The 10697-nt window shown below is 39.0% G+C and overlaps 1 protein-coding gene across 4 annotated transcripts in view; it reads right to left on the reverse strand.

Moving 5' to 3' along the window:
- The window catches only part of cdkl5 (cyclin-dependent kinase-like 5), a 47050-nt gene extending 37490 nt beyond the window's left edge, over positions 1–9560 (reverse strand). For 3 of the 4 annotated variants that reach the window (XM_038701522.1, XM_038701521.1, XM_038701519.1), the window contains exons 1-4: positions 9485–9560; positions 9194–9410; positions 6623–6969; positions 299–333 (exon numbers count right to left, since the gene is read on the reverse strand). In XM_038701522.1, the coding sequence (XP_038557450.1) occupies positions 299–333; positions 6623–6659 (72 nt within the window). In that variant the 5' untranslated portion in view covers positions 6660–6969; positions 9194–9410; positions 9485–9560. Of the gene's footprint in view, positions 1–298; positions 334–6622; positions 6970–8762; positions 8836–9193; positions 9411–9484 lie in introns of all 4 variants that reach the window. The other variant, XM_038701520.1, reaches the window with a different exon arrangement.
- Between the last annotated feature and the right edge of the window lie 1137 nt (positions 9561–10697).

The raw sequence follows: 10697 nt of genomic DNA on the forward strand, positions 1-10697 counted from the left end.
CCTTTAAATTCCTTGTTTTATCTGACCAACAGTCCAAAAACAGGCAAAATATTTTCACATATGAGAAGCTGGTATTGGCTCATATTTGGCATTTGTGCTTGAAAAATCACTCAAACGATTAATCGATTATTAAAATGGTATGACAATTTTTTGTCTACAATTTTACATTTGATTGTTCATCATTGTCTAATTTTACCATCTCAGAATACAGTGCAATACAAATACTTCATATCACAACAATGCAAGCCTAAACATTTTCACACAAATACACCTACAGAAATGACAAATGCTGTCTTACCTTATGCCTGCACTTAAGCACCACTCCATATGCTCCTGGATAGAGAAATGGAGAGAAAGACACAAAAGATCAATGAAAAGTGAGACTGAGACGTGTGGTTAAGTTTCAACATCTTAATTACGCTTTGGCCTCCTAAACCTCGAACAAACATGTTCTTAGAAAATAAGTGCAGTACGTGGGAACCACCAGAGAAACAACTGTTAATAGGTGAGGCGGAGGCATACGTACTCTCCCACACACTCAACACACGTATGCCTCTACCTTTGTCAACTACCACACACGCGTGCGCGCGCACACACACACACACACACACACAATACCTGTAGCTTTCTGTCTTTGATAAGCACACCATGTTCTCAGTGGATCATCCATATTGATGTCAGGTCTACAGCTGTAAATCTGTTCTTTAGGCAGGTCAGCCAAGACTTGCATTGGTTAATTATTTTCCATATCTTTCCAAACTGTTTTTGTTGCCATTCAAATCACACATGCAGCATAAAGTTGGATAAATGCCGCTAATATGAAACACTATGAGTCTACTCCCAGTTGTGCCTGTTCCAGTTTAAATTTTTTTAATTCAACTAGGGAATGAGGCAAGAACAAATAAATCATCCCACATGAATAAAACTGTCTCCATAATATTACTCACAGTTTTCCCCTAATGCATTATTCCCCACAGATATTTTGCATGATGGACAAATTAACAAACAAACAGATTGAGCTATAGCTCCTCCCTCATGTAACTAATTTACAAAAGGAAATCACCTTACACAAAAAAAAAAAAATCAGTCACATATTACTTAAACAACAAATTATTTTTGTGCAAGTCCCCTACCACAAGCCTTAGTGTTAGCTGTGGTTGGTAAGAACTGGCAGAATCACTGTTTTATGTTTGTTAAATGGACATGGTCTTCATGACTACCTGCTAAAGATACCCTTTCTTTATCTATGGCAAGTTTTTCTCAGCAGGGTGGTACTGACCCCCAGGGGGAGTTCAGAAGATGAAGGAGGGCGCTGGAAGCAATATTTTGGAAAGGGGGGCGCTGAGCTACTCTTCGGGGGCGTTTGTTGAGGTGAAAGTTTTAAGGCGAGTTTACACAAAATATTCACAACAATAAGACATTAAACTTTCAACTACTTGCAAAAATCTGTGGTCTGCAACATTAAAACCTGCCAGTTTACTCCACTGTGACTGAAAGAGACGCTGTGTATCGTAAGTCTTCTTCTCTTCAGTGTTTCCGTCACCTGCTTGTGGCGCAGCTCCGTGCTGCCTTTATGGGAATGGGAAGTCAAAGTTACTGTGTAAACTCTGGAATTTATCTAAAGAACACACTGTGAACGCCTTGTTATCACAGTGGTTACACATCTATAAGAGGGATGTTCCGCTGTCGGACTTCCCCTGAAAGCAACTTTGTCCAGCGTCCAGCACCTGATGCGACACCAGCGAGTGCTGTGAAGTGGACCCACCTCGCACTGTGTTTCACAGCCAGTTCATGCCCAAGCGGTAACGTGACTTGTAAAGTTTTAATAGGCTATAAAAATGCAGCCTCTCGCTGTTTGGGACTGTGCAGTTTATCATAGCTGCTGAAGTTGTGTGAATTTGTGGCGAGATTTCTGTCTGATCACAGGTGTTGTCGATTAGTTTTGTTTTGGTGAAAAGGTGCCACAATCACATTTAAAGTGTTTACTACAAACAAAAGACACAAAAGAGGAGGGATGACTAAAATTATGTGTATTGACTCAGCAGGGATGATATGAAATAAGTTGATCTACATGAGAAACTTTTTAAAAGCAAATAAGAATGCCTGAGAATGTACTGCATTTTATTCCATTATATTTACATATTTTAAATTGTCACCTGCCACCTGAATTTTGTATTTCCCTTTATAGAAATAAACAGGCAGAAATTGGAGTACAAATTTTCACCAGAATACAGGAAATTAAGTCTTTAAGGCTCAAAATCTACTGGGGGTGGACCCCCAGATCCCCAAGCTATTAAGTTCCACCTCCAAGAAAACAGTATCTGAGATCACACACACAGTTTCTGGGAGGACAATTACTTTTTAATTACATATAATTACTATTTGCCAGTCAATTGTGTGCTTTTTCATGTTTTTAAATAACAATAGTAACAACAATAATATTAAGAATAATAATCAACAAAAGGGCAAACAGCCATCATCTTTTTTGATGGGGAGCAGTAAGGGACCTGGATAGCAGGGCGCTGGCCCAAAAAAGGTTGAGAACCACTGATCTATGGATATGGACAGAAACACGTTTCTGCTGTTGCAAAAAGGGTTCTTTTAGACAAAGGCATTTTGTGAGCTCTGCTTACACGCAGATCACAAATGGTTGCAGCACCACATTTTACAAATAATGTAAACTCACAAATTGCACATAGATTTGTCGTACTGTAAGTAGCTCACACTTGGGCACTCGGGACGCTTGTTTTAATAATTGAAATGTGTCAAAATTAACATGAAAGAAAATGAAAGAATTCAGCAACAAGTTGCTCATACTGCAATGGGATTAACATTCATTTGCAATGCCAAACAAATAGGAAAAACATAATTTCTTGGAAAACAATGGTCCATCATTTAGTTGCAGTTGTTTGCGTATCTAACTTTTTGATTAATGCATGCTGACAAGCATTGATCACAGCTAGTGAGAATTATCAACAGTACAATAAACACTCAGCTTCTCTGTCTTCACACATTACAGTGAAGAATGCAGGGATGCATGTCAGTCCAACCCAGTGCAATGAGCAACAAATGACGCTGTAGACTGGAAGAAATAATTGCTGCATGGTTTGATGTGTGAAGGACCTGTGTGTGGAATACTTGAGGGTCACTTGCAGCTAAACTTTAAAAACATTTTTATCCTCATTTATTTCATTTTCTGGCCAGCCATTAATGTTGTCACTGGAGCAAGAGTTGACCAGCATTTTTATTCTTCAACAAAACACACACACGCACACACACGCACACACACACACATGCACACAAATGTACTGATGCACACAATAAAGGCTTATGCTCATGACCTCAGTTTTTTAGATATTTTCTACAAGGTTAAAAGTTTCACTGTGAGAGGAATAAAATTCTGGTAAGGAAATATTGAATCCCTTTTCCTTGGCTAAAGACAAGATACATACAGAGTCTAAAAAAAGATTGGCACAAGCCTAATAAAAAACAAACATGTCATTGTGATCTAGTAAAAACATGTATCTCCAAATATGGTTTCTGAACTGCCGAAGGATCCAGAAAGTCCTTCAGACTAAACGAACAATTATGTCTTTTGTCATTGCCTACCAAAATACAGAAGTGGAAAAGTACTCAGATTTTTTTAGAGGCTAAGATTGGTATTTTGTTAATCATTATCTCATGTTTTTGTGGCTATGTGACTACTTGGGACAATATTGAAATTGTTCCAGTACTGAGCGAGTGATCTGCAGTCGGCAGAATCAAAACAGGACTGCAATGTAATCCTTGTGGGCCATTGTGCCCCGTCAAAGTATGACCACTAAATATAACCCGTTATAAATAAAGGGCTAAATATAGTCTGCTTTTACCACTGACAGACTCAGATTGATATTATAAGTGTCTGACAACATTATGGAAATTATCCCCATAGATTTAGATATATAACTATAGACCTTTTAAAGAGTGAGATCCTTTGTGTTTAATCACAGTCGCTGTATCGCTCTTTTCAAAACTACCAGACTACCTTGACAAACGTAGTTTTATCTCTCTGGACTATCGCAGAATCAATTAGTTAGTTTTTTGTGTAATGCAACATTGGCATTTTTAGCCTTTTAAAACACCAAATTCACAGAATGACACAAACTAACTAAGCAACCAAGGCGATAGTAGACCAGCAACTCCCGTGTTCTGTGAGGTAAAATTAAATTTTTTGGTCTGGTGGCTTTGACAAGAGCAACCGGGATCTTACTCTTTAACAGGTCTATCTCTATGGGTATCCTTTCCATAATGTTGTCAGACACTTATGACCTAGCTTCCTTCATCTGACCATCTAATTATTCCCCCAGTGTAATTGGCTCTATGTTTCCCTTCATCTCCACCTCAACATGATATGTGGTGAGCCTTCTGGCACAAATGGCTGCTGTGCATTGCCCAGGTGGGTACTACACATTGGTGGTGGTTGAGATGATTCTCCCTCCCCCTGAAAAACTTTGTGTATCTATGATAAATTGATATATAAGTGTAATGCATCATAATTATTATTATTATCATCATTATTAATTTATTCATATATATATATATATTCAGTCAGTGGCAACCACAGGTTCAGATTATTATATTTACTGGCCATACTTTGACTGGCCACAATTGCCCGCAAGGATATGTAGCAGCCCCATTTTGAAATTGGTACAGCTCTCTCTCAATACTGGACCAATTTAAAAAAATACTGTCTCATTTTGTCTGCGAAGACATTACCACGGTGGCAGCGATGTGATGTGTTTTATGCCAACCAGCAGTGATTGGTTTGCCAGAGCTGAAAGGGGGAGAAAGACGCAGCAGCAAGTATAGCAGAGCCTTTACGTCATCAAGCTGTCGACAGTATTGTGTAATAGTTGTGCGGCGCTAATTTAAATTACTTTATATACTGCTACCTTGTGAATCCCGTCCTTATCTTAACTTGTAACATTAACATCATATTTTATTTGTGTATTACATTTTATTTATCTAAATCTACAAAGTAACTAGTAACCTAAATTATCAATTAAACTTATTTCAGTAAAAAGTATGATATTTCCCTCTGAACTGTAGTGAGGTATAATTATAAAGTATCAGAAAACAGAAACACTTGAGTAAAGAACCTCAAAATTGTACTCATATACACTACTTGAGTAAATTCTTACTTACCACCACCGCCAAAACAACCTATATGAGTGCTTCTCTGATCTGATGTCTGTTTATCTAAAACCAAAACACCAGACAGTTGATTCATATGTTTTCTAAAGTGCCACTGTTATTGATTAATTTTTGGTTAGGTTTAAACAGAAATATTTGGTTATGTTATGGGTAGGGAAAGATATTTGGTCGGCTGTTTGCCATAAATGTAAAATGTACAGGGCTATCTTGCTTTTTCAGCCCAATCATCCTCCTTGTCCTCCTCCCTACGAGGTTTTGCAGTGTTGTACCATCAAGCTATATTGGCCTTTGATCCGGACAGACAAAAGTCATAATTGAAATGGCCATGGGGATACTTCTGTGCTTTCAAAAGTATTAGCATCGTACTTGTAACAGAGAATTTTACACTGTAGTATTGCTACTTTTACTTAAAGTCCTGAGTACTTTTTCCACCACTGCCTGTACTCTAGAAGCTCACATGGTAAATTTTCCATATGGCACTAATCCCATATGTACTACAATCTTATGTCAAACTCACTACTGCTCTAAATTTCTCTTTTTTTAACACTATTTTAATTCGCTAATTAATTCAATTTGCTTCTACGCTGCTGTTTTCCCAAGCGTGGTTTAGTTACAGTCCATGAAACTAGACACTTCCTGCAGATTAAAAGCCTACAGGGAAGGGGATGAATCATGCCCTTTGAGCTGCTGGAAGGCTTTAATGTGAAACACCAAACCAGGAAGTGTTGAATTTCATTGACGGTAACTTACCCATTCCTTAAAAAAAAATGGCAAAATGGGAGCAACTGGAAATTATTACAGAATAAATCTGTTAGAGAAGAGAGAGAGAAAAGCAACAGGGAGGCCAGCATGACATGATTTTGTTGTTGCACTGATGAAAATAGTGCTGTTGAAATGGACACAGGACAACAGGTAAACATGGAGGGTATTTTGAGTTTATATCAACAGCAACTTAATATGGGAGCAGACTAGGAAACAGGGAGGACTTCTTACTAAAAATCTGATAAGATATACTTACAAAACAGGGAAATATGGGAATAAAGACCTGTCTAATATAAGCCTGTTTCAGATAAAGACATGGCTCTCTCTGCAGTTAAAGTAAATAAAGGCACTGAAAACTACTTGAGAATACATGGTAAACAAATGAGTAATGCTGTCGTTTTTCTTGTGAGGATGGTCTCAAAGGATTACATACTATTCTATGAGAAACCTCTCCAACCTTACAGGCTCACAAACCCCTTTATTATCCCTCTTCACAATGGAAACTGTATCTTAGGCTGATTAAACACCCAAATCCCCATTAAAAAATACAGTGGATCTGACTTCAGTAGCTCTGATCACCAGGCTCAGAGTTGTAGGTTAACAACAGTATGTACAGTGCTTACGTTCTACAAACATGCAGTAAAATCTACTGTGTAAAATCACCCACCTTCTCCTACAATGCCAAGGACTTCAAATTTATTCATCACATCACCGAGGGTGGGGGGTCCTCCAGCAGGTAAAATGATGTGCTCTGGTTTTAGTGAAGAGACTCCTGCTTTGACCGGCAGCTGACGGTAGCAGAGGCCTGACCACACCCCATCTTCACTCCTCTTCAACTTCGGCTTGTCTCTTCCTCAGTCTACAGATCTCTTCCAGCCTCACGTTTTTTAAATGTCAGTTTCTTTAATTTATGGATCTGACTCACGATGTTTCAGTTGTCTCTCAAACTCCCTTTATTCCATGTCTTGAGGTTGTCCGTCTCATGCGTCTATCCAAATCTCCACACAGTCGTACCTGGAAGACCAGAAACAAAATAAAAAAGGAAGGTGTTAAAATATGCTGTCAACATGGGTCATTCCAAGGTCCAAACACCAATCAATCCTTGCAGCGGTAGGACCTTGCAGTAGCATGCTGGTGATATTCCTGGCACAGATGGTGTCTAATTAGGACATATAGATGTACAGAAAGACATTTCCTTGAGGACACATTTAAATCACAGATGACGTCCACACACTCCTATCTAGTCCGCTCAGCCACACATTCAATATGAAGGATGCTGCAAAGGTCTAGAGTGAAAGTATAATGGCTAGCAGCACTATTAAGCCCTGCCTGCTTTGCACAGGTCTAACTTTGTAGTTCCCTGATATATCTAAACAATCAGATACATTGTCATGAAATTTTAAATATCTGAACAACAATTGGATGGACTGCCATACAATTTGGCGCAACTATCATGTTACCAAGAAGATGAATCCTAGGGACTTTAGTTCTACCCTGACTTATTTTGTTTTTTTTTAGTGAGATGTGTCAACGGATATTGGATGGATTGCTGTGTCAATAACTTAGGTGATCCAATACTTTAATTTATGACCAAATATATGCAAAACATGTTGACACTCCCAACACAATCAGCTGTCCTTTGTTTTGTGCTTTTATATACAGTCTATGGTGCTAACTGGCAAATGTTAGCATTCTAACACACCAAAATAAGATGGTGAACATGGTAAACACTACACATACTTAGCATCGGCACTGTCATTGTGAGCATGTTAGCCTGCTGACATTAGCATTTAGTTCAAAGCACAGTAGCCTCACACAGCCGCTGGCCTGGCAACAACGATGAACTGTAATAACTTTGGTGATCCTCTGACTTTTAATCTAGCACCTCAACTACACTTTGTATTGTACCCACAGCTCTCTGTTGCTGCCACATTCAAAATGATGGGCTGGAATGTGTGATAATTTAACATTCTCACATTCTTAAATACTAATATTCAGCCCGTACTTTGCTTTCTCCCCAAATTTATACACACTTACAAAGTGTTTTGTTTAAGGAAGAAAAATGATATCCAAAGGCTCCTTAGATCTCCTCCTGTCACACATCCAAATACTGTCCATGGTTATTAAATGTCTCTTTTGTGATGCGAATTCTGTTGGACTGGAACCATCAAATATTCTCACAGTATCAGTCCAACTTCATTTGTATAACACTTGATTTATTCAGCAGTGCACAAACACTTTTATGTTGATTTGGCTCATGTGCCTGTGTGGGCGTTTTCCTATGCAAGTCTTTTCATGAGAAGTGATTAGGTGGACTTTAAGGCCATCCATGGCTAGTCATTTAAGGATGTGGTGCTGCCACTGGGGTGTGATTAGAGCCATAGGCTACCTTACCTTGTCTCAATAGACAAATATAGCCTACTCTAAAAGCCTGCAACTGGAGCAACCTGGGGTGCATTAGTCCCTGTAGCCTACTCAAGGAAAATGTTCCTAAAAAATGGGTACAGCACAGAGTCAGTTTATTGACAAGCTGCTGCTTCTCCTTGCAGCTAAATGGAAATAAGGTGGACATCTCACTAAGAAAGTCCTGAAAATATTAAGAACAAACTGAAACATCAATCCTGCAACACACGCCTGTTGGTGTCTGCATGCAAAGAAAACCACAGGAGTGAGTGAGTTTAGGAGTGTGAATTTAATAGGTAGGTTCGTGCGTGCGTCGGCGTGTACGACAGTATGTGTGTGTGTATATGAGGTGAGAGAAAGAGGAAAGAGAGAGGGATAGGATAGTATCTTAATACTCTCTGCACCGAAACTGCGTCTTTATCGTCGCTGCGTTGCGGAGCGCACCACCATTCCATCGCTGTCCACGCGTTTGTCAGCCTACACAGCAACCAGTGCATACATTATAACGGTCTTCACGGACCAATGTTCACGACAGTGTTGCACAACAATACCCACAAATTGCGTTTACCCATAAGCCCATAATTAGACACAATTTCACGCACGCAAAGAACATAAGAAAATAAACCATCGCAGGCCGTTCATCATTACACCATTGAACCCCCTTTACCTGCAGATGTGATGTGATGTGTCGCCTGTGTGAAGTGTGAAGCACAGAGCATCATCTCCATGAAAATGATGATATGGGAAGACGAAGACACATCATGTGTAGCGAAATGACGGGGGGGGGCAAGCGCAAGGGCCTGTGCGTCGTGACACGATAAAATATGCTACTCACTCAATCTCTGGATGGAGATGAGACCGAATCCGCAGGCATAACGCCGATGACGGGGTATCCATGTACCGTCAACAGTTCTTCAGTGGCTCCGTGTTCATAGCCTCAGTATCAGCTGGTTATAGCAGCAAAATCGTCATTCCTCTGAGCGACGCTGCTGACAGCCAATAGAAACACGGACGTATGCGCGTTCCAGCGGTGGTTTTTACATCCATATGAGCTGTAATAAAATAAAAGTTTGGGATTTACATTGAATCCAGCACATTATTTGTTAAATCTTAAATAGGCCTATACCTGAGATTAATCATCCTCCAATTATACACAGATTTCACACTGCCGCGTTTGCAGTGTTGTTGCTTGCCCCCCTTTGGTCAATCCATGTTGTGTCACTGATTAAAAATCTCCCTGCAGCTTGTCTCCTCTCTCTCCCACCTACACCTCCCCTCATGACTGCACTAATTGGCGAAATCAGTGTGAATTCACTGGATTCACAGACACTGGGTCTGTTTCATAATGAGAAGGTGTTGTTTTGTATATATTTGGTATGCTGCAGCCACAGGCTGTTGCACGAATCACCTTCTTCCAAAGGCCATGTGTTCTGTGTTTGACCTCCACACCATCTTTTTAGCTCCTTTTCCTCACTGCAACAACGCTATTGTACAGTTGTAAAAACTCCTATTATTATAATCATATTAGTTTAGAGTTTAAATTTATGTTGGGTTAATGTATTCATAATATACATTCGTTCCCCTGTCCAAGAGCCAGTTGTGGAGGGGCATGTCTAGTACAAAAATACTACATTACAATAGGGTTAAGGTTAAAGTACATAATTATCAGAAATAAATAAAGAAAAATAAAAGTTGCCTTCTCATTTTGTAGATTGACCCTTTTAGAGTGCTATTAAATATATGCTGGATTGTATTACATTAACATTTAAGCAGCTTTTTAATGCTGTAGCTGGTTGAGATGGAACAAATCAATATGTACTATTGAATAGACTGAAATCCAACAATGCATCATAATTTATAAAATTGTAATTTATTGTTTATCAAAATCTTATAGGCTAAAGTAGCTGTCAGATAAATGTAGTCACTTTGTCTGGAATGCAGTAGAGAAAAGTATAAAGTAGCATAACATATTCAAGTACATACTGTACTAAGTGTACCACTACCCAAGTTTTCACAAGTGGGCAAATATGATGGGATAGAGTGTAGCCTGAGGTATTATTGTCAGCTATGGAGTGACATTTTATATTTAACTCTACAGTCGTAGTGCAGAGCTGTACTTGTAAAATGTGGAACATTTGGTCAGAGTTGTTGCCAGTGAAAAACTTTCTCACCTATTTGATGCCACATTTTGTTATTGGAGAGAAATTTATTTGGGTAATTAAAAAAAGTTGAAATAATTTATTTCACATTTTTTCAGTGACAATTTCACTACTGGAAAAAAAATATATATACATATGGAGTTTTTGACTTGAAACTTGGAGGTAGGTGGACATTCCAGT

Source organism: Micropterus salmoides, unplaced genomic scaffold (assembly GCF_014851395.1).
Source record: "Micropterus salmoides isolate LMB-PRFRI ecotype aquatic unplaced genomic scaffold, ASM1485139v1 Ms_hic_scaffold_6, whole genome shotgun sequence".
NCBI classification, from domain to species: Eukaryota; Metazoa; Chordata; class Actinopteri; order Centrarchiformes; family Centrarchidae; genus Micropterus; species Micropterus salmoides.